The sequence below is a fragment of the Garra rufa genome, chromosome 9, assembly GCF_049309525.1.
Source record: "Garra rufa chromosome 9, GarRuf1.0, whole genome shotgun sequence".
Classification (NCBI taxonomy): domain Eukaryota; kingdom Metazoa; phylum Chordata; class Actinopteri; order Cypriniformes; family Cyprinidae; genus Garra; species Garra rufa.
Genome location: NC_133369.1, coordinates 48,582,038 through 48,607,270, shown reverse-complemented (window position 1 = coordinate 48,607,270; position 25,233 = coordinate 48,582,038). Strand labels below are relative to the sequence as shown.

The 25,233-nt window shown below is 37.6% G+C and overlaps 1 protein-coding gene across 1 annotated transcript in view; it reads left to right on the top strand.

The window, feature by feature from the left end:
* LOC141343285 (glutamate receptor ionotropic, kainate 3-like) overlaps positions 1-25,233 on the top strand; it is a 161,723-nt gene that overhangs the window by 78,137 nt on the left and 58,353 nt on the right. Inside the window, exons 6-9 of the mRNA XM_073847879.1 lie at positions 3,234-3,404; positions 7,563-7,706; positions 15,552-15,659; positions 24,024-24,137. Coding sequence (XP_073703980.1) covers positions 3,234-3,404; positions 7,563-7,706; positions 15,552-15,659; positions 24,024-24,137 — 537 coding nt within the window. The remainder of the gene's footprint in view (positions 1-3,233; positions 3,405-7,562; positions 7,707-15,551; positions 15,660-24,023; positions 24,138-25,233) is intronic.

Genomic DNA, 25,233 nt, shown 5'->3' with positions numbered 1-25,233 from the left:
TGGTTTTAGCCAGGTTTCTGTCAAACAGAGCACATCTAGCTTATGATCAGTGATCATATCATTTACAAAAAGTGCTTTCGTAGAAAGTGACCTGATATTTAATAAGCCAAGCTTTATCATTTGTTTCTCAGTATTATATACATTTTTTATTTTTTGAACATCAATTAAATTGTTACTCTTACATTGCTTTGGACGTTTATTGTATTTTATAGCTCGGGGAACAGACACAGTCTCTATAGTGTGATATCTAGGTGAAAGGGTCTCTATGTGCTGAGAATTAACTGATTTCTGTGACGTGAGGCGGCTAGCAGACGGTCGGTTTAGCCAGTCTGTCTGCTTCCTGACCTGGGCCCCAGTTAGTCAAGTGCAAACGCTAAGACTATGTGCCATATTTCTAGATAGGAGAGATGCTCCACATCCGGAGGGATGAAGACCATCTCTTTTCAACAGGTCGGGTCTGCCCCAGAAACTTGTCCAATTGTCTATGAAACCTATGTTACTTCGTGGGCACCACTTTGACATCCAACCGTTTAATGATGACAATCTACTATGTATCTCGTCACCACGGTAAGCAGGGAGGGGAACAGAGCATATTACAGTGTCTGACATCGTACTTGCAAGTTCACACACCTCTTTAACATTATTTTTAGTGATCTCCGACTGGCGACTTACTGAATTTACGTTTAGCATTAGCCAGCACTTTTAAATTTGCCAAGATGTCAGGCGCTCTGGCTCCCGGTAAACACTGGACTATGGTGACTGGAGTCTCTATTTTCACGTTCCGTACAATAGAATCGCCAATTACTAGAGCACTTTCATCAGGTTTCTCAGTGGGTGCTTCACTGAGTGGGGAGAACCTGTTTGATGTTCTAATCGGAACGGAAGAGCGGTGTTTTGACCCGCGACTATGCCGTCTCACAGTCACCCAGTTGCCCTGCTACACGGGCGCTGTAACTACCGGAACCGAACAATTTGCATGTCTCCCTGAACTAGTCACATCCAAAGCCGTATCTAAGTCCCTCACATTCTTACTATCCTCCATTAAAGTTTGGATGTGTGTCTCTAGTTCTGAAATCTTCTCTGTCAGCCTAGCTACTTCCTTGCATTTATCACATGTATAAGGCTCACTGCCGACAGAGATAGATAAGCTATACATGTGGCAGGTTGTGCAGACAACAATAGCAAGAGAAGAAGCCATTACTTACCGTTTTTGTAGAATGGTTCCAACTTACCACTGTTGTTATGATGAACTCTTGAAGAGAGGTATGGGAGGAGGAACAACGGAGTGAATAGGACGTAAAAGGAAACGCAAGTCGCAAGCTAATCGGCTAACTGAATGCTAACTTGTTGCAAATCGTGGTTTTGGAATAAAAGCGAAACGGTTCGCTAGAGAGAAAGGAGAGCGGTAACGTTAGTAGACGCGAGTAGAGAACGTAAATGTAAATGCAAGTCGCCAGTGGCTAGCTAAATAGCTAAGCTAAATAGCTAACCCACTGCAGTCGCGGTTAACGGGTAAAGTGAGCAGTCAGATTAGTGTGACGGATAATTTCACAAGTCTGTTGGGAGTAAAGCTGTTTTTAATTACTTTAAACAGCAGAGAGTAATAAAAGATAAAGATTTCTAAAGAAAAACAAGCTGCAGAAAGCTACAATCACAGAGAGCTGCACAAACCACACGGCAGCTCAGCAAAACAGGAAGTGACGATCTGAAAATCTGAAATAATGCATTATGCATTCATTATAATGCCTTAGATATACTCTTATAATGTATTATAAATAGGGGCTTCATAGAAAGTGTTACCCAAAAATGCAACGAAACAAGTGTTGACTGCCTGCATGGTCGTATGCCCTTGCAACATACTGAACAGCTGAATTGCATAAAAGTCTCACTGTGTCAAAACTTTATATTTACATAACCCTAATTATGCTTCTTTTTTTCTGAAGAACCTATTAGATGTTTATCAATTTCCATAATCAATATCACCTCATCTGTCTTTGATGTTTAATATACAATGTGCATTATATATTAAACGTTCATTGTTCGCCCACACCAAATATCCATTGTGCAGCTCCCCACCCAATGGGAATTTTTGGTGTGGGCGAACAGTGATGTTGGATTTACATGACATAATTCTGAAACAATATATTTTGCAACAATATAGCTATTTCGCAATGATATTTTACAATCAAATTCCACTGCATTCTAAGCACTTGAGCATCAATCATTGCTTACACGCTAATGCCGCACTGATACTGTAACACATTAAGATGGAAAGAAGCCATAAAGCAGACTTCCATCATAGCATCTACATTTAATCAGAAATCATTTATGGTATAGTTGAAAAAGTGCTGTTTCTTGGGGCAAGCCGTTTTCTGCGTGTGTTTTTCATGCTTCTCTCCGAACAGTTCCAGCCCCACAGGGTGTTAATGAAATAGTCTATTATGTTCTACCACATTTCTTCGCCGCCCCCACCTACCCAACATGTTTGGCAATATGTAGGATGGTACAAGAAACAGAGCGACTGTTCTCAGAATAACACTCCAGACAATAGCATGTGTAGTGTGGGTGTGTGTTGGTATTGTTCTAGAGCGTTAATTAGCCTCAGCACATTACGGCAAGTTCTTTCAATGAACACGGTCTTGCTCATTTCGCCATTCATTCTCAGATTTACCGAACCTCGTGTTAGATGGCTGTGCCTTTTGCTTTGACCTCGTAAGACGAAAAGATCTTGATTAATTTACACTTAATCTTAATGCTATTTTCCACGCCAGCAATTCCATTTTCAGAGTGTTTCATCCCACATCGCCGCATTGAGAATGTGAAATTTGGATTCTTTTTTGAAGAATCTGCACTGTTAAAATCACTGAGCGGTGTGAAGTGTTTACGGTTCAATTCGCTGGATGGGAGCAATGAAGACAGGATTACAGAGGAAATAACTGTTTCAATCAGCTATTGTGCGAATGACTCCTGGCTCACTGTCTATGATATCATACATGCTGGCACAGAGGTGTACGTCCTACTATGCTTCATCTGGCTGTACCCAGGCGGCCTGGAAAGCATGGTATTATCCTTAATCTCTTTTATTTTTGCTCTGTCTATCTTCTTTTTACCCCCCTCTCTATCTCCTGCTTTTATTAGGGGACAAAGAGACAAGAAGCCTCTCACCCAGCAACAATGAAGCTCGATTCAGGCTGGTTAAATGAGATCTTTTCTTTCTCTTGCTCTTCCTCTAGGATCTCATGGCCATAAACCTGGAGCCGTACCGCTTCTGTGGCGTCAATATGACCGGCTTCCGCATCCTAAACGTGGACAATCCTCAGGTTGCCTCCATTGTGGAGAAGTGGTCCCTTGAGAGGCAGATTCCCCCAAAACCAGACTCCGGTCTCCTGGAAGGGATCATGACGGTATGCTTCCATTTTCTCTCTGAATGTCACCGCCAGCTAACCCAAAAAGAAATGCCAAATTAAACAATGGCACAAAAGCTTTGAATAGGTTCCACTTTCACTGTATCCAATCTAATCCTGAGCCGTACTTGTATTAATCCATACTTGTAAAAAAAGTACCTTTAAAAAAGCTATTTATTTCTTAATAAATTCCAAGACTTCAAACTGTTTCAGATGGAATTGGATGTCTGTAGTAATAATAATAATTACCATGGTTGAGAGAAATATGATGGTATCCACTTTTATTTGCTAGGTAATATAATCTTTTAGATTGCAGCAGTTCAGATTTAATAATCCCAAATGGTATGCCTCATACGCTGCCATTGTCAAATACCATAATATCATAAAGACTGGTTTCAACTGTATGGCTTCTGTGATCATCTATTAATCTATTTCACAGTAGTTCAAATACTCCCACATCTTTCTGTAGAATTTCTGATTATTTTGATGTAGAGGAGTACTGTTATTATAGAAAGAAAAAAAAAATACTTTCAGTGGTACCATTTCCTCTAAATGGACTTTTTGTTTCATAAATATAAAGGTGCACTGCTTTATGTCTTTTGTGTAAGGTTGAAAACCCTGGCATATGCATCTTAGATAGTATTACTGGATCTGGAAACAGCTAACAGGACTGACGTGAGGCATATAGTTCCTGCCACATCCATCTGTTTGGTGAATGTTTGAATACAGTCCATTGCAACCACTCGGTTTAGTCAGTAGTCAGTACTTTTCCATCTGGTCTAGTGTTCCCAACATTCTCCTAATACCCACAGCTCTGAAATCACAACAACTTTTTGCCTGGTTGCAAGAAGCCTATGGCATGGTCGATATAAAGGACATCTCAGTGAACACCCGTCCTCTTTCCTGCGGACATGCTCGATCTAGAGTAGCTCACATTGCATGAACAATGCACACTTCATGCCCTCATCTCTCCAGAAGATTGTTACAGTAGGATGTGTTAGAGACCAGGCAAGTAGAACAGTTATTTTCTTGCTTTTTATTCATTGCCCGAAGTGATTGTAGAAAGAATCAGTCTAGTAGCTGTTGCTGTTTGTCTATATTGAGTATTTTGGTTCTTGCTTGGGTCATGAGAAGCATGTGCATGTCAGTTCTCAAAAGTTGATGATACACAGGGCAAGGTTGCCATACAGTGTTGCCTGGGTACATTCCCATTAAGAATGGGTAACAAATTTAAATCTGGATACTTTAGATCAGTTGTGACCTGTGTCTCACTTTTGCTTGTTGACGGCAACATTGCCCAGCAACATTGCTCAAAAAGTTGCCCCATGTCATCACCTTCAGGGGTGTCCAATCCTGCTCCTGAATGGCCAGCGTCCCACAGATTTGCCCCAACACACCTGTTCAAGTTTTATTTTTTTGTAATTATGAAGACCTTGATTTCCTGGTTCAGGTGTGTTTTAAATTGGGGTTGGAGGTAAACTCTGCAAGACAGTGACCTTCTAAGAGCAAGATTGGACAACCCTGGTATATGTTAGAGGGGATGTTTTAAAGAGTATAGAGAGAAACAGCCTGAAGAGGATTGGAGACTAGATACATCTTTGCTGAAAGCCACAGTAGATGTTACATTTCTTTTACGAGCTGAGCTTGGGGGATCAAAAACCTTGGTCAGATTTGTAAGGTGCAAGGTTTTATGTTGCTCCCAGTATTTTTTCTGGAGTTGGTGAAGCTGTATCTTGTCCATCTTTCAATGTGCAAAATAAAACTTTTTAGTCTTTTTAGTCATTGTGAACTTTTTTGGAAGATGTTCAACACTTGAAAGCAGAGATGGGATCTCCGGTCTAGGAAGGTCAACTCTCTCTGCAGGACAGCATATACTCTTATGAAATGCACATAGTTTTATCAAACAGTAAAACAGCAGCTACAGCAATGCCACTGAATACTCAATGGCTTACTTGGTATCTTAATTGGAGTAATTCATTTCTGTGAGAACGTTTGAGCACCTTATAGTTACATTTTCATAGTTGTTACATATTCTGATGTAAGACATTCTTATGGTATTTCATAAAATTTACTTTTTTTTCTGGATCTTACATGCAGAGGGTGTTCAGCATTTTCGTTCGGTTTAGAGAGGTTTTGAGAAATGCTTTGGCAGTATTTGAGCTTAAAGCAGATCGGAAAACAGTATTATGAAACTGGAGAGAGAACAGACTTAAGACTTGTGTTTAGCTGTAGCCTGTTTGCTGTAGATTGAGTGTGTCTCAATGGGAACTTGGGTTTGGATTTGGCTCAGAAGTATGACTTGGTCATGCAGAGATTGTGGAAAGAGATTAACTCCAGTCACAGTGGTTACAGATGCTGAAATGGGTGGAGGACTTAAATCTTCTGATTTTCCCCTGTGCTGTAGTTGCTTAATGAACCCTGCAGATTCCTTTATCTTTGTCCATCAAAACCAGGACTCCAAACTAACATGTGAGAGATACAGGTGCCACCAAATTCTACAAAATGTTGGCACCAACATTTGATTTGAAAGCACAGAGGGAAGCGTCAGAGGGAACAGAAACTAATAATATATTGCATAATTTGTCTCATGAAAAATTTTGGACAGTAAAGCACAGACTTTAGAATTAAGTTAAGTTAGAATTAAGTTAGAATTAAGATGCAAATGTACTTACCAACTGTAACAACCTGTGTACAATCCCTCTGTGTAATTTGTAAAATCACAGTAAAATTGAAATAAACTGATGAAATGAATTGGGAGTTGGGACTGATTCTACTTCGTATTTGATCATTAAAATTCTAAACTGTTCTGCCATGGTATCATAAATTTGTAGATCATTACAAACCATGTACGGCTTCTAACTAATACAGTAAAAAAAAAATAACAATAATAAAAAAAACAACAACAACAACAACAACAACAACAACAACATTAATCACATGTAGTGTATATAAATGCAAAAAACTGCCACACCATCAAAACAAAAGTTACTATAATTACTATAATATTCCATTACTCCTGTAATACATTAATACCATCTATATGAATGCATTCAATATGAATATACCATATTTTCACCAAAATGTAATGTTTAGAGTTTGTGTTAATAAATGTTACAATAATGATAGTGTTAATGACAAATGTTGATGATTTGTTGATTGTAAAGCGTTCTAACTGGATTATTCATGCCTCAAAGTTTCTATTCTTTTTGACATCAGGTTCATCTGGCTTTAAATCACCAAGACATCTGGGTTTTGTAACTGAAAATTCTGTTCTGAATTCAAGTGCTTCTCACTGGATCATGTGATCGAGATCAGTCCGCAAATAAACATACCTGCTCTGAGTTCAAATGAGTACCGCTGTTTTGTTCCACTTTTGGAGCATTTGCCGTTTGATGTTTCTCATCAAAAATAGCAGTGCGAAATCAAAGAGAGTTTGTAGCTAACGAAATGCCAACAAAACTTAGTCACACCAGCATGAAGAAAGGTCACAAAAAGCGACCATTTAGTCACAGTTTTGAGACGTGCAATGTCACACCCTTGTGGAATCAAACACAACAAGACCCTTTATTAAAACAACATTAGAAATGCATTGAACTTTGGTTTTACAGTACAAAGATAGAAACAATTAGTTGTCAAACACTTATTCTTATTTAATTATTAGACATTTATACTTCAAGCATTGTTCAGTTAAAGAACGATGAACAATGACGCATTACTGTTAAAAAGCCCTGGTTGTAACACTGTGCAGTTCATCTAATTTGCTAATTAAGTGCTTGTTTAGTAGCTTACTATATTAGCACACGCTTATGCACTATTAAAACACTACGCATGAACCATGGAAACTAATAAGAACAACATGAAAATGTCACCTATTTTTTGAACCACATCCCCTTTCCTCCCTCCTCCTCATCCTCCTCCTCCTCCTCCTCCAAAAACAACAGCAAGAAAATATTTACTCATACATACTGTCTCCTAGCATCAGACTTGAATCAGAGGTTGAGCAATTCTCTTCTACTTACATTTTGATTCAAGTGTGCTAATGGTCCTGAGCAGTGGCCCAGTTTGCTGTTTGACAAGGTTGTCAACTGGTCAGGTCTTGCACTCCTCCCGCTTGTCAGATCCTTTCAGCTGACATATCGGCCCCCCTATTTATTCCAGACAGATGCTGCTCTGACGTACGACGCAGTCCACATCGTGTCGGTTTCTTACCAGCATGCGCCGCAGATGACTGTCAACTCATTGCAGTGTCATCGTCACAAACCCTGGAGGTTCGGAGGACGCTTCATGAGTTTCATTAAAGAGGTAATGACAATCGCTCATGGCACTGCTGTCACAAACACTTCTGCTCTCCAGAGACGAGATAAGATATATAAGATATTGTTTAAATAACACAGTATCAGCTTCTCTGAACACTCGACATTGATGCCTGTTTAAGCTCATTTTAAGTTTTTTTTTTTTTTTTTTTTTTTTTTTTTTTTTTAACCTGCATTCAATGTATACGGTCACCCCACAAATGTATTTTCACACTTTAGAGATGATTGCAAATTTGACATCTTTACATTTTAATGTTTAATACTTTTCAATATTTTAACTTCCATTGTAAAAAAAAAAACTGTAGTGCAAACACATTTTTCAAATTAAGATTTTATAACAGTTCGATAGGTCTGAAAGTATAATCCCACGTTATATTAGGTGGCCATTAACTACTACTTACATCAAAAAAAAAAAAAAAAAAAAAGTACAATGTACTTATTCTGATCATATTGCATTGCAAAACACTTTTACTGCTATTGAGCTGGGATACAGGTAAGGACATGTTTGGTGGAATGGGTTGGTTTAAGTGCATTGCACCAAATGATTCATTTAAATGTAAGTATATGGTAGTTAAGGCCACGTAATATAAAGTGGGACTGAACCAATAGATACACAACTCAAATTGAAGACAAAATGCATTTGGTGAGTTTTCGAAATGCCTATACTTAATGTGATGATTTATACTTGTGGTTTGAATGTGAAGAGAACTTATCACCTTGCCATAAGTTGCTTAAAAATAACACCAGCAATGTTGTCATTTGGGAAGTTGTTGAACATTTCTAGATTAGCATCATTTATAAAAGCATTTTGGTTTGTAAATTTTGTAGGGATGCACGATATGAAATTTTTTTACCGATACCGATAGCCGATAATTAAGTCCTTCTTGTGGCCGATTCCGATACCGATACCCAATACGTTCATATTTTTATATGATAATTTTGTGCACCCAGGAGAATACAAACTGTAAGATAAACTAATGAAATGTATATTATATATCTGGGTCAAACAATCATAGCAAACATCAGTCCTGACTCTTCAAAAATGTTTTTATTTTTTTGTGTAAGGCACCACAATTCTAAATAAATAAAATGCTTTGACATTTGTCAACCTGGAAAAAATGAAAAGTGCATCATGGACTAACGTCAGATGTCCAAATGTCCGTTAAAGCTTACGTGTAGTCCATTCTTATTGATCATATTATGAATGTGTTCAACAACCAAATCGTACAAGACGGGGAATAAAACATCAGAATCGAGATTAAAACATCTCAACTTTTCTGAATGCCGCAAGCCAAACACAGGTCATGTGACATGAAACCAATCAGCTTCACCCTTTCCTTTAATAACACTGAAAGCACTGCCAAGGTGGAGAAACAGCTTATCATAGCTGTACAGGAATAAACATTTTTAAATAAATTTAATAACAGAGCTACTGCAAGCAATTTTTAATGCTGAAAATCCATTTATCCTTTGCTGAAACTTACGCGTCTTTATGAAGAGCGCAGGTCATGGTTGCTTAGCAACGGCAGACGCCACAACAGAGCAGGCTACAGAGTGGTTTGGAAAGAAAGAGAAAGCGGCGCGTCTAGCGTTTATCATGCGTTTTTAGGCACGACATGTGAACGGCCCCTAAAACAGATTCACCGCGATGACGACCTCTGAAGTGAGATATATAAGATTTGTTGTGTTAAAACTTGACGGCTTTTTACCTCCTCTCGGAATCCTTGCTAAACATGTGTTGCAAATAGCAATAGCATTGTCCTCCTCTGCCACCAAGAAAAACTTCCAGACTGGCAAAGACGATGATGACGACACAGATGATGACGTATTAAACCCGACAAAATCCGAGAGTTACTGCAGTTTACAGCTGCAGTCACTTGCACTCGGAAAGCAGATGAATCTCAGATAAACCAGACTGATTGATTGATTTACCAGCAAGAGTACTTAATCGGATCGGATTTCATTTATTTATCGGAGCAATAAAAATGACATAATTTTACCCATATCGGTCGATAATTTATCTGTCTGATAAATATCGTGCATCCCTAAAATTTTGATATGTATTGTCAGCCAAGGGTCTATAGATCCTGTAAATCAGTGGAGAAGACATTGCATAGAACAATGTAATATTTCTATTGATTGGAATTGACTGATGAACACCATTTCTGTCATGACAACTCTCTGAAAAGTTTAGCATGGTAATAGATAATGTTAATGTATTTGGTTTTGGCGATATGGTGCTGTATGTAAGACATACTGCTGCTGCACAAATAGCATACAATTTCCTGTATTAGATCTATACAGGCGGAGCTGGGGAAGGTGGAGGGTTTCAGAGGAACGCTCTGAAAGTGTGCTGCAAAATGACCTAGTGAATGCTACCATCCATTTAAATAGCTACAAGCTGCAAGCTCAGTAATTTCATACACAACATGAACCAATCAGCTTGTGTCAAGCTGTATAACCCTGCAATATCATCAGTTATGTTAACAACCCGTCATCCTGCCACATCTAGAGTTTCATGGCAGTAAAAAGTGATTCCACTAAAATGCATTGAAATATGCAGTGTTATAATATGTGTTGATGTAATTTCAAAATGTTAAGATGGGGGACATATAAGGTAGTCCTGCCCTCTAGCCAATAGTGTTGATTTCACTGCTCAGGCCAGAGCCACTGAGCTCGGTAAAGCCACAGTCATCCATATTGCTATAAAATATAGGATTCTTTGTAGAAATTAAATGATTCCGATATGTGTCGTGGTCTGCGCTGATTCACACATACAAGCCGCTCCATCATAGCGGACTATGTGCGCAAGCTGTGGCAGTTCACATGACAGTGCAAACCCAAACTTTTTTGCACCAATGGAAGGCATATTTACACTGTCTGAATCATTCCATATCCCCTATTTAGTGCACTACATGCCATTTACCGCATAGAAAATACAAATTATGTGTTATTATTGTTCCGATTCCGATACTAGTATCGGAAATGCCGCCGATACCACAACAAATTCTAGCATCGGAATCGACGAGTACTTGAACCCACGTACTGATCCGATACCATTTTCTTAAACAAGATATAAGTTATTCCCATTAGCAAATCGGAAGCCAGTTCTTCTTCGCTGCTCAGAATGCAAACACAGGGAGTAGTGCTGTGTTGCCACAAGCAACCACTGTTTAGAGCAGTGAAGAAGAAATACATCCGCTCTTTGGCAGTAACCTCAGACTGGACCAACCAGCCAGTAAAACAGCGACATGTCTCATATGTAGGGCTTTATGATTTCCGCGATGTGGAAAACACGGACGGAATCACGGAATCAAGTCATAAAATGGAATTTGCAGTTTAACGCGGAACGTCATGGAATTTGTCAAAGTTTGATACATTAATCAAAGGTCATTACACTTAAATCAAATCGTGATATGGACTAATATTAAGCCGCAAACCGACTGTTTAAATATGAATTATGCGTGGCTCTGTGTTATTGAATGGTACAGGCGCATGGATTTGTTTACTACTTGTACTGAAGCGTGCGTGACACTTGCGGTAATATTAAGGGGCTCCAGACTGTGACCATTTTTTCTGCCAGTATGACTAATTTTCGTGAGCGGTCACACTGGTGCGATCACAGCTTTGTTCAACTCATAAGCACTGCCATTTCTGTTTCAGATAAGAAACATAAAACAGCGAAACGAAAGCGAAACTAAGCGAGATCTAGTGAGAATCTTTCAAATTCTGGCCAAAATTCTCTGTTATAAACAGGGCTGATGTACGTCAGAAAACCAGATTAGTAATACTAACTATATAAAAAAAATATTACTGTCAAATGTATGTCATATAATAAAAAAACTCTAGTTCACTGTATATATCACTGTATGTTTGTTTTATTAAGGGATAAGTCTGAAGCACACCATAAAATAATTTATTAGTATTATCTACAGCTGTATATAAAATTACACACCCAGGTATCGGATTAGTACTCGGTATCGGCTGATACCCCGAGCCCAGGTATCGGAATTGGTATGGGGAAGGAAAAAAGGGTATCGGAACATCTCTAGTTTATTTATAGTATAGGGGGCGGAAAGCTTTGGATTCAAGATAGCATTTGATTGGACAGAAAGTTTGATGAGAAGCTGAAGTGCAGGGTGATGTCATCAAAATCATTGATAAATATTGGCTTAAGTTAGAGACTGAAAGTTTTGAATGCTTATATCTTGTAAATGTGAATGTTGTCATTGTTGTGGAGCACACTAGCTTTGTAAATAACCTTAAATCTAACCATTTTGATTTCATGGGGACTTTAAGGTATACAGATAAAATCAAACTTTTATTTATAAGGCCAATCAAAATTTATTTTTAAATGGCCGATGCTGATATCTTAGACAGCATGGTGGCTGATTACCATAAATAAATATGTGGGTAAGACTTTATTTTGATGGCCCCCTATGAACATTCTGTTGACACTAAGTAACATTGCATCTACATGTCAACTAACTCTTATCAGAGTATTAGTAGACTGTCTACTTAATATCTGTTAACTCTTTATTGTGGTGGGCTCTCAACAAACATTCTGCTGAGAACTTTTGAGAACGTTTGAGAACTTTGAGAATAAGTATGTCAACTTATTCTAACCCTAACCCCACCACTCTACTAATACTCTACTAACACTCAAATTAGAGTTAGTAGATATGTAGGTGCATTGTTACTTACAGTCAACAGACTGTGCTAAAAGGGCCGTCAAAATAAAGTGAAACCCTCATTTTTATGCTATCTACAAATGCACATTTCAGATGATATCACAGCTTAAGTTTGTAAGGTTAGTGAAATGAGAGAAAAAAAGCCAAATATAAGCCAATATATTAGTCTTGGCAATATATTTTAGTTGACCACTACCTTTTTATATTTGGGGTCTGTGAGTCTGTAAGTGTTGTAAATGTATGTAATGCAATGGCATTTTGAAGTTTTTAAATACTTTTTGACTTTAAAAAGTACAGTATACAGTACTTTTTTATAATTTAGTGCAGACTTATGTTTGTAGACTGTTAAGGCTTGAAAAGTGTGCCTGTGGTATATTTCTGTGAAATTAATAACACTCGCTCTGAATTGTTGTTATCAGTGGCATTCCTAAACATTTAATTGTGACCTAAATGTCCCAGTACCTTTACCAGTTAGTCATTAATAAATACTTTTACCACTGATAAATAGCTCATCATTATTCAGAGGCTCTTTGGTTTTAATGGTGGATCTTACCTGATAAACAATCACCATTCACCATCCATTTTAATTGCCTCATTTAAGTGCAGTTGATAAGTTGATTGCAGCGAGTTTGCATTCGCACTATTCTGGCCCTGCACTACTAAATTCACAGTGTCCCACTTTCTCATCACCGTGTGCTTCGCACGCAAATGTGCTTGTCATAATCAGCTCTTATTTCAGCTCACAAGAGAGACTTTGATTGGGACTCATAATAGGCAGATTAGAGTTGTTGAACACAGCTCTGTGGATCAGCGCGTACGAGAGAAGAGCGAAATGAGGGCCGTGGAGTTGGCGTGGAGAGCTTTGTCTCTCTTTGGCATAGCGGAGAACACACGTTCCTGTGAAATGTCCTCGCTCCTGAACAAGAACGGAGGTGTTTCATTTGGAAGAGGTTATGGAGAGGGCTGGAGATCAGCGTGTGTTGTTTGGGGGAGGAGCTCTATGCTTAGGGGACGAGGGAGGAATGGAGAGGAGGAGCTGCAATGTAATTTTTTCTGTGTCTCTAGAGACTGTTGCAAGTGAGATGGTCGTTAATTAGGACGGAGGTCTTGGGGGAAGATGTGTCTGAGGCGCTGAGATGTAAAATGTAATTAAAAAGGAAATAGAAGCTCTCTCTGTGTGTGTGTGTGTGTGTGTGTGTGTGTGTGTGTGTGTGTGTGTGTGTGTGCACCTAGTATTCATCACGTTATGGGGACCAAATGTCCCCACAAGGATAGTAATACCAGTAAAATTTTACCTTGTGGGGACATTTCTTAGGTCCCCATGAGGAAACAGGCTTATAAATCATGCACAATGAGTTTTTTTTTGAGGAAGTAAAGGTGTGCACAATCTCCTGTGAGGGCTAGGTTTAGGTGTAGGGTAGGTGTAGGGCCATAGAAAATACGGTTTGTACGGTATGAAAACCATTACGCCTATGGAATGTCCCCATAAAACATGTAAACCCAACATATGTGTGTGTGTGTGTGTGTGTGCTTATAAGGATGTGTATTAGGGTGTGTGTGTACTATACTTGGACAAAATCCAGAAGAAATGACTCCTTTTCAATTCATGATTGTGTTTTTGAATGGATTTGGAAACACTGCAGGAAGCTGAATTGGAATTTGAATAAAAACTTATTTTATTTCAGACTGCTGTCATTGCAACATTTCCAATTTGTAACTTAATGCAGTAAAAAATATACAATGATAAATACACAGCAAAACAGAATGAAAATCTAATGAATGTAATGCAAACTGTTTGAGCATGCTAATAAGAAACAAGAGTATTAGTCGATTCCATTTTTCTCCTGTACTGTCAGTTCTAGATAACTACTTTATTTAGGCTCTTTTTGAAGATTGTGGGGTTAAATTGATTTTGGAGCATATGTTAACTTACAGTGCCTTGCAAAAGTATTCATAGCCCTTCATTTTTTTTCACATTTTGTTTTGTTGCAGCATTATGTTAAACTGCTTTAAATTAGTTTTTCCCCACATCAATTTACTCTCCATACACCATAATAATGACAAAGCAAAAACCAGATTTGCAAATTTTACAAATGTATTAAAAATAAAACACTGAAATAAGTACATTGCATTAGTATTCATACCCTTAACTCATTTAACACCTTTACAGCCTCAAGTCTTTTAGGTATGATGTGACAAGCTTTGCACATCTGCATTTGGCAATTATCTGCCATTCTTTGCCTCACCTTTTCACCTCTCAAGCTCTGTCAGCTTGGATGGGGGCTGGCAGATATTTTCTAGAGTCCTAGTTGTTCCAATCGTCTTCCATTATGGATAATGCAGGCTACATGCTTCTGTGAACCTTCAATGCAGCAGATTTTTTTTTTTTTTCGGAACTCTTCCCTTGATCACTGCCTTAACGCAAGTCTGTCACTGAACTCTACAGGCAGTTATCTTGACCTCAGGACTTGATATGCATTTTCAGCTGTTAGACCTTTTCTGAGAGGTGTGTGCCTTTCTAAATCATACACATTCAAATGAATTTGCCACAGTTTTACTCCACTTGAAGTGTAGTAACATCTAGAAGCAATATGAATGCTCCTGAGCTAAATTTTGAGTGTCCCAGAAAAGGGTATGAATACTTATGCAACGGGATCTTTTCAGTTTTTTATTTCTAATAAATTTGCAAAGTTGTTACAAACCTGTTTTGTGCTTTGTCATTATGGTTTATGAGATGTAGACTGATGTGGGGAAAAAGTAATTTTTACAAGGCACTGTATGTTAATGTGATGAATATAATGAAAGCACACTTCAAAAAATGTCAGTGTATATTATTAATATAATTTAATGTAATTATAATGCCCCATAAACTATATAAAATAGCATGCCTGTTTAAGCTTATTTAAAGTGGTTATATTTAATTTAAACTGCATTTACTGTATATGATGGTCCCAAAAAGAACTGAAAATTCATTCCATTCTACATTTTTTTTTTAAATTATAATTGGAACTCAATTTCTGCCTTCTTTGCTGATTCAAATTAAATTCAAATTAGGGATTGGACTAACATTATCAATTAAAATCTGAATATTGCACAACCCTGCTGTGTTTTAATTGTTGAACCTCTCTCATTGTTCTTTGAAGTCTCACTGGGATGGCCTGACGGGACGGCTGTGCTTCAACAGAACTACAGGTCTGCGCACCGACTTTGATCTTGACATTGTGAGTCTTAAGGAGGATGGCCTTCAAAAGGTAAACCACCACATAACTACATAACAACTCTCTCAAATCAGACACAGCATAACTCGCAAACAAAGCACATATAGGATAATAATGCTTTTGCTATGTCTTCATGATTTTTTTTTTGCATAGCAGGAGGGCTAGAATGATCAAAAGCTGTTTTCTTCTGCTAATGCTCGTCTGTTAAACAACGTGTAATAATTCACTTTTGTTTTGCATAGTCAATTATGCCAGAATTTTTCATGCAGCCAAAGAACAAATATGCATCATTGCAAAGGATTGTTTCTCCCCTCAAATAACCTTCTGATCTCACAGCCTTAACATACTGAAACCTCTTGTGCCTTGTCTCATTTGGTCACCATTGCTGTGCAAATAAAGAGCAATTTGTGTCTTACGTTTAATTTACCTCCTAACAAGGAAGCAAATGAGGTGTTTAAACATAAGCATAAGTTAGTGGATCATAAAGCAAATTGGATTAGTGTACAAAGTACTGTTAATTAGAAGTCTCCGTTAATGACCGGCTGAAGTTACACATAGCATGCTTTTGTGCAGTAATGAGGTATGTAAATATAGCAGCGCTCACTTTTGTGAAAAGAAGTGTGATTAGTGCAAGATCTACGGTGGCCGAGAAGTGCAAAACACAACAACAAATCGCAACACAAAAAACAAATCTGAAAACCAAATAACAAATTCAGAATTAAAATTACAAATTAGAAAATGCAATATCAAATCTAAAAACAAAACGGCAAACCATAAAACACAATAACAACTCCGGAAACAAAATAGCAAGTCGGAAATCACAACGACAAAAAAAAAAAACGACAAGTCAGAAAACACAACAACAAATCAGTCAATACAGAAAAGGTAGGTATTTTGTGTGACCGGCGTAGTCGCTGCTGATTGGACGGAACTCCTGTCAATCAAGACATACAGGAACTACAGTTCTAGAAGAGATGTGGAGATGCAGCAGAAGAGATCGCTGTCATCAACTTTTAAACGGTAAGACATTTATAAAACAGAACTGTATGCTATCAGCACTGCTAATCAATTTAACGTTTGCATTAAAACAGATTATTAATAGATTATTTCTCACTTAATTAGTAGATTTACGGCATGTTATGCATTCTCTTCCTGCCGTTTTATCCATCATTGTGTAATTAAGGCTTTTAAACTGGATTTTTTTGCGGGTGGGGAGTTATTTAATAGATCTGGATTTATTGATTGACCTAAGTGAGAATGAAAATGTTAAAATAGTTTTCATTTCAGAATCATGGTAGGCCAATTTTTCCAAAAATGTATACTGTGTATTTTGTATTATAGCAGTAATCATTGTAAACACATTATTACTATATTTTTATAGCCACTAAAGAATTATTGTGTGAAGGATCAGTGATGCCACTGGAGTGAAATTTGATGGAGCATCACTTAACCATTTCACCTGTTATTCTCCTTCTCTATCCTGCTGTCAGAACAAGAACCACCTGAAGTAAAAAAGTGCCAGTTCCCAAGTATGATTACATCACAATTTGTTAATGCATAGATTGCTCCTGCGGACTATATCCAGTTTTTCTATGAAGACTTCAGATGACCAGCACCTTTGAAGAGATGACGCCAACCCTTGAGAGGACTTCAGTTGAAGCAGACTCTAAATAAACATACAAAACTGATAAATTTCCCTTGCATTGTAATCATCATGATCACATCATGCTTTAATTTGTTCATTGTTTCTGATTACATGACGTTAATTAACTGCATGATTTGTATAGCTTAATTTCAGAAAATTTCTGCCATATTAACATAATTTAAAACCGATACACTTGTTAAAAGAACTCTTATTTGTAATGTAGATACATTCATTTTCTGTAAAGCTGCTAGAAACAATGTGTATACTAAAAAGTGCCATACAAATAAATGTGAATTGAACAAAACTTGATGCATCTTTCATCTTTTCTCCTCTCTAGATCAGTAGGGAATTCACTCAGTCACTATGTGACTGGAGCACAGCAAACTGTAGTGGAGACTGTTCAAGGACAACATTCTTTATAGTTTATTATAAATGTCTAAACTGATTGCTTTTGTGCATAACAAAAGTCAACATAAATAAAAATATGATTAAATGTATAAAAATGTTTTAAGTTGTTTTCAATTAAAATATACCACAAATATATGTTTTAGATATTAATAATTGAGGGGTGCACAAGATTAAAAACATTAAACAAGATTAATTTTCACTCAGTCTTAAAATATATATACTTGTAAGACAATAAACTTAACATTTACCATGAGATCAGTAAAACGACAATGAACATTAAGATGTGATTGAACTTGACTAACGTAAAAGTTGTAACACACACACACACACACACACACACACACACACACACACACACACACACACACACACACACACACACACACATATATATATTAGGGCCGGGACTCCATTAAAAAAATTAATCTAATTAATTAGAGGCTTTGTAATTAATTAATCGAAATTAATCGCATTTTAATCGCATATAAATATTTGACCTGAGAACAGTGAGAATTAAGATTTTTACATGGATTTTTAGTATACCATTGAATAATGACTGAATACATAAGCTTAAGCAACAAAATATTGTTTATTTTTGTTCAACCAAGTCCAACAGACCAATGCAATATTGCCATTAAGTGTAGCAAGAGGCACGTTCTTTAACAAGTCTTTCATGCCGAGAACTCTGCTCTTGTGTTTGCTTAATTATGCATTTAAACGTTAATGACCAAACCTATAATTATAAATGTTGCTGCACATGGAATATAACGCCGATAACATTTAAAAAATATTTTTTATCAGGTTACACACTGATTATTTATCACGTAAACCCCTTTCTCTACCTGTCCGTTGGTCGCGTATATCCTCCATGTTTGTAGTTTTTTAACACTTTTTATGCGTGTTTGTAGTTCTAATCGAATCCTCGTTCACGGCGCAGTGTGTTGCGGGCAATATTAGCTGTTGAGAGTGTGCATTGATCGTTAAGTAGTAGACCATCCGGGAATCTTTGGAATAATTTTTTAAACATACTACGATTTGGGACATACAATACTATTTAGGACGGAGGCAGCTTGTCTAAACGCTAGTTGGTGCTCCAGTATAATCGGTCCGCGGAATCTCATCCAGTAAGAAACGTTCCGCGGTGCAAAACTAAGTGCAATTAAAATGCGTTAAAAAAATTTTTACCAGGTACCCTGGAAATCCAGAGGTCTCGCGAGAGCACAATTTGAATTGTCTCTGCAAGACACTCTGGCATCGAGCAATGATGCAGGTTATTGCAATACGTAAGCAGTTGTGGGAACCAATCAAATCGGTGTATCTGATGTAGGCGGGCCTGAGGCGAGCTAAGCTGATGATGACAGCGCTGCGACGTCCGAATCATATAGTAAACTTTGAAAGATCGCTGTCACTACAGATGAACAACAAGTTGTTTGAAACGGCTTTGGCCGCTACAATGAACGAGTTAGACTTGGCTTTCCATATAAAAGAGGAACAGAAAACCGAAAACTCGAATCGTTCCTTTGCATGAAGGACGTTTTTGCTGTTTTGCCGACTGGATACGGCAAGAGTTTAATCTATCAGTTCACGAGTTCACGCTTACATATAATTAGCCGGAGAATAGTAGTGCATGTTTGGCGTGCTGTCCGGTGAAGGGCTCCGAGCTCGGGAGTGGCCCGAACCCAGAGTACGTTACCCCCCAACAGGAGTAGCGAGAACTCGGAGTGATGAGATGGGGTTGGTGGAGGTTTACTGATAAACCATCGAGTGAATTGAGGTGAGTCAGCTGTATTTAAACCTATGGCGCTGATTGACTTGTGATGTTTACGCTAAGCATCTGACGCGCTTCTCCCGAACTTTGTTAATGAAACATCATTTAGCTCTGCTGGTAGCTAAGCGTGTATTGTTGTGATTGGTTGTGGCGTTATCCAGTTGCGTGCAGTTAGAGTTTCAAATGCATGCTTGGTGCCGCCCCTTGAGTTAGGCAGTTTTCATTGCTCGATCCCAGACCCTTAATCTTAATAGATTAGGGTCTGGATTTTTCCAGGCTAACAGTTTGGTGAATTCTAAGAAAAAGAACATACTGGTGAGCTCAGCAACATAAAAAGGCCTGGATGTCCACAAAAGACGACAGTATGGTGGATGATTGGATGATCCTCTCCATGGTAATAAAACATTTTACAACATACAGCCAAGTGAAGAATATTCTCCAGGAGGTATGTGTGTCACTGTCAAAGTCGAGAGCAAAATAGAGAAGGTTTACCAAAAGGTGCAAACAAGGCCAGATTAGACTTTGTCAAAAAAAAAAAAACATTTAAAAAATCCAGACCACTTCTGGAAAAGCATTTTTTGGACTGCTGAAATTAAAATCAATGTGTACCAGAATGACGGGAAGAAAAAAGTATGGACATGGCTTGGAACAGCTCATGATCCAAAGCCTACAACATCATCATCATCTGTGAAACATGGTGGAGCAGTGTAATGGCATGAGCATGCATGGCTTCCAGTGGCACTGGGTTACCGGTGTTTAGTGATGTTGTGACAGAAGACAGAAGCAGCCGGAAGAATTCTGAAGTGTATAGGGATATACTGTCTGCCCAGATTCAGTTAAATGGAGCTGTTGTTTGGGCGGCTCTTCGTAGTACAAATGGACAATGACCTAAAACATACAGCAAAAGCAACCCAGGAGTTTTTAAAGGTAAAAAAGTGGAATATTCTGCAATGGCCAAGTCAATCTTCTGATTTCAAATTGATTGAGCATGCATTTCACTTGCTGAAGACAAAACTAAAGGCAGAAAGACCCACAAACCAACAACAACTGAAGTCAGCTGCAGTAAAGGCCTGGCAAAGCACCACAAAGGAGGAAACCCAGTCTATGGTGATGTCCATGAGTTCCAAACTTAAGGCAATCATTGCCTGCAAAGGATTTCAAAAAGGATTACAAAATAATAAAAATGAACATTTTATTTATGATTATATTTATTTGTCCAATTACTTTTGAGCCCCTGAAAAAAAAAAAAAAAAAAAAAAAATTATAAAAAAATTATATATATATATATATATATATATATTAACCTGCATTTTATATTGGAATGAGCAGATTGAAAAATCTGTGTTCATTTTGAGAAGGTTCATTTTGAGAAGCCAAGAAAGTCCCCTGTCGGCAATGTGAATAAATAATCGTGCCTTTCCCCTGATAATCACTTTTAATGAATTGAGTTAATTGCAGTCAATTTGCAATAATTGAACATCACCCTATAAAGTGGCGTAGCATATCATATGAAATGTGCATCACCCTGAATTTGCACAATCTGTAACTAATACATGTGTCAAGTCATAAGCATATATCAGGTGAGCGCTATTGCCGGGTGATTTTTGCACCTGTGTGACTGAGATTTGCCGCTCTTGTGGTTTATGAATATGAGAGCATTTGTGTTGGTGCAGAAGAGGGCAGCGCCGCACGTCCCCAGACAGAGATGGATACGGACAGCTATGAAGCTATTTTCAGTAATGATTTGTTGAGGAGTGACTGAACAATATGCAGGACTTCCTTTTTCTCGCTGCAGTGGACTGTTTGTGCAAAACTAGCTTAATTTGCTCAGATTTGCTGATATTAGAGGGATTATTCACAGTACAACTATTTCAATTCCCTAAGCTGTCTACCACTTACTGTGCATATGTGTTGTTTTGTGTTTGTGTTTGTACCTTAATTAATTATTAGCATTTCTTTCTAATATCTCTTGAGGCAGATATAACTCTCTGACTGAAATAGATTCATTGATTAATAATCAACTGGTTTGGTCCCACTGCAGAGTTAAACAAATTAGCTTGCAAAATAATATTGAGCAATATATGTTGGCTTGAGTGTAGTTTTATGATATTTGAATTGTTTGGTTTAGGTACAACCAGTCTATACAATAGTTATACAAGTTTGTATCTATACAATGCTGGTCAAAATTGAAATAATTAAGACTGTTAAAAAAGTCTCTTCTGCTCACCAAGGCTGCATTTATGTGATCAAAAATACAGTAAAAACTGTAATATTCCCAATTTACCAATTTAAACAGTTAAATATACAAAGCATACAAAAATAGGAAATAATATTTAACAACTTAAAATAATATTAATAAATACACATACCACTAACCCAAGTTGCCAGGACAGCATTCCTGGAAATGTTAGATTTTATTTTTTTAATTGTCAAATCAAGGACAGCTAGTTCCATTAATTACAACAATATTACAAAGTAACACACTTAAACACCTTTTGTCTTTCCATACTGGTTTAGTATATACATGTTTATTTTTTTAGAATAATATACACATAATGATAGACATTCATTTTAAAATAAATATTTTCCCAAATATGCAAACATTGCCTTGAACATGCAAAATTTGTCAACACACAATTAATAACCAAACAGTATGTGAAGTATGTGCACTGACCTATTCACTGTAATTGATCTCATTGATTGTGTACAGGGAGGAAAAAAAAAAAAGATCCCCTGCTGATTTTGTAGGTTTGCTGACTGACAAAGAATTTATAATTTTAATAGTTGGTTTATTTGAACAGTGAGAGACAGAATAACAACAAAAAATCCAGAAAAACACATACAAAAAAGGTATGAATTGAGTTGCATTTTAATGAGTGAAATAAGTATTTGACAAAACATGATTTAGCAAAACCCTTTTTGGCAATCACAGAGGTCAGACGTTTCTTGTAGTTGGCCACCAGGTTTGCACACATCTCCGGAGGGATTTTGTCCCACTCCTCTTTGCAGATCCTCTCCAAGTCATTAAGGTTTCGAGGCTGATGTTTGGCAACTCAAACCTTCAGTTCGCTCCACAGATTTTTTATGGAATTAAGGTCTGGAGACTGACTAGGCCACTTCAGGACCTTGATGTGCTTTTTCTTGAGCCACTCCTTTGTTGCCTTAGCCGTGTGTTTTGGGTCATACCCATCCACGACTAATTTCCAATGCTCTGGTTCTAACAGTACATGGCCCTGTCCATTGTCCCTTTGATGTGGTCCAGTTGTCCTGTCCCCTTAGCAGAAAAACACCCCCAAAGCATAATGTTTCCACCTCCATGTTTGAATGTGGGGATTGTGTTCTTATAGGCATTCCTCCTCCTCTAAACACGGCGAGCTGAGTTGATGCTAATGAGCTCGATATTGGTCTCATCTGACCACAACACTTTCACCCAGTTCTCCTCTGAATTATTTAGATGTTTGTTGGCAAACTTCAGATGGGCCTATACATGCACTTTCTTGAGCAGGGGGACCTTGCGGGCGCTGCAGGATTTCAGTCCTTCACGGCGTAGTGTGTTACCAATTGTTTTCTTGGTGACTATGGTCCCAGCTGCCTTGAGATCATTGACAAGATCCTCCCGTGTAGTTCTGGGCTGATTCCTCACCGTTCTCACGATCACTGAAACTCCACGAGGCGACAGTTATTTTGTGTTTCTTGCGTTTGCGAATAATCACACCAACTGTTGTCACCTTCTCACCAAGCTGCTTGGCGATAGTCTTGTTGCCCATTCCAGCCTTGTGTAGGTCTACAGTTTTGTCCCTGACATCCTTGTACAGCTCTTTGGTCTTAGCCATTGTGGAGAGTTTGAATCTGATTGATTGCTTTTATGGACAGGTGTCTTTTATACAGGTAACAAGCTGAGATTAAGAACACTCTCTGTATAAAAGACACCTGGAAACCAGAAATCTTGCTGATTAATAGGGGATCAAATATTTATTTCACTCATTAAAATGCAAATCAATTTATAACTTTTTTGAAATGCACATATCTGGATTTTTTTTTCGTTGTTATTCCGTTTCTTACTACCATTAAACCTACCATTAAAATTATAGACTGATCCTTTCTTTGTCAGTAGGCAATGTACAAAATCAGCAGGGGATCAAATAATTGTTTTCATCACTGTATTCAAAGACCAAAATAATGATTTAGATAATGTTTGTATTTTGCTTTTTAGAAGTATTTAATCACCAGAAAAATGTATCACCTTTACAATGTTATCAGATCAGTAATTCATACCATGAAAAGTTCTGCTTTTTCCTTTGTTCGAAATTTTCTTTTTGCAAAATTAAATTGAAAGGCAATCTCCTTTGGTGGAATTGCCCTTCCTCTATGTTAATGTATTCAGAGTGTATGCAAGGGCCTACTCATGAGCCCAAGCACAGACCTATTGGCATAAAAACAGAAGAGCCAATCAACTAATGCTTCTGGATGAGCTCAGCACAGGGCTGCTAATGCAGTCAGATGGGCTATTGCGATGTGGATGGGTCACACAGGTAAGTGAAACATGCTCTGCCTACATAAATTTAATCTTTTCTAGGTGGGGAAGTGGAGTGCATCTGGGGGACTGAACATCACCGAGGTCCCCAGGCAGAACGGCATGAACATCACAGACTCGCTTTCCAACCGCTCACTGGTCATCACCACCATCCTGGTAAGGTCATTGAGACGCTGTGTGTGAAAAAGAGTGTTCTTTCTGTCTCCTGCTTTATCATTCTATGTCTAATTTACTCTTTCTCTAAATTTCACTTTCTTTTCTAGTGTGCTTTACCTTGTTTCAGGTCAGCATATGGGCTGCTTTTCAAGTAATGAAATGTACATGCTCCAGATTCTCATTTCCTCTCACAGAAATACCAAATAGCTTTGTCCCTTTCAGTGTCTCAGTCCTTGAAATAAATTGACCTGGCTGAATCAACAACACAAGATGTCTTCCCCTGTTTGAAACTGTTTGAGTTTGAGTCTTGACCATCTCCCTGACTGCTTTAGTAAGCAAAATATCAATTCTAATTTGATAGTACCATCTCTCAACACATTTTGGCTAACTAAACTTAGTACAATCAATATTTAAATTGATTATCATGATTTCTTTTCTTCCCTGTACATGAAAGTCTGCAGTATGTATCCTCTTGAAACATTCGGTTTTTATTCTTGAAACATGTTTTACTTTATTCTCATAATTTTGATTTTATTGTCAAAATATTTCAATTTTATTCTTGTAATTTCGACTTTATTCTCAGAATACTTCGACTTTATTTTTATAATGTTGCGACTTTATTCTCGTAATATTACAATTTTATTCTCGTAACATTATGACTTCATTCTCGCAATTTCAATTTTATTCTTGACATATTATGACTTTAATTTTTTTAATTTTTTTTCTGGTTTTGTTCGACTAAAAAAAAAGGTGGATAAGATGGATATGTTATGTGTAACAAAGACACTGTAAAATAAAGTGTAACCATTGTTATTAATCAGTTAATTTGATTGAAAATTAATTGACAGCCTTAAAATAAGTAATATGATTGAATGGCTAACCCTTGCGCACGTACTTTAAAAATTAAATCAGCACACTTATTGGCTAGTGCCACTAACCCATTCCAACTGTTACAAGCAGATGCATGCTGGGTGAAATTCTGCTCTAACCAATGTAATTTTCCAGATAATAGCACAAATGACACTTCTTAAAATAAATGTGTGCCCATTCAACACTGCATTCTTACAGATGCCCCGAGGGCTGCATTTATGCATGT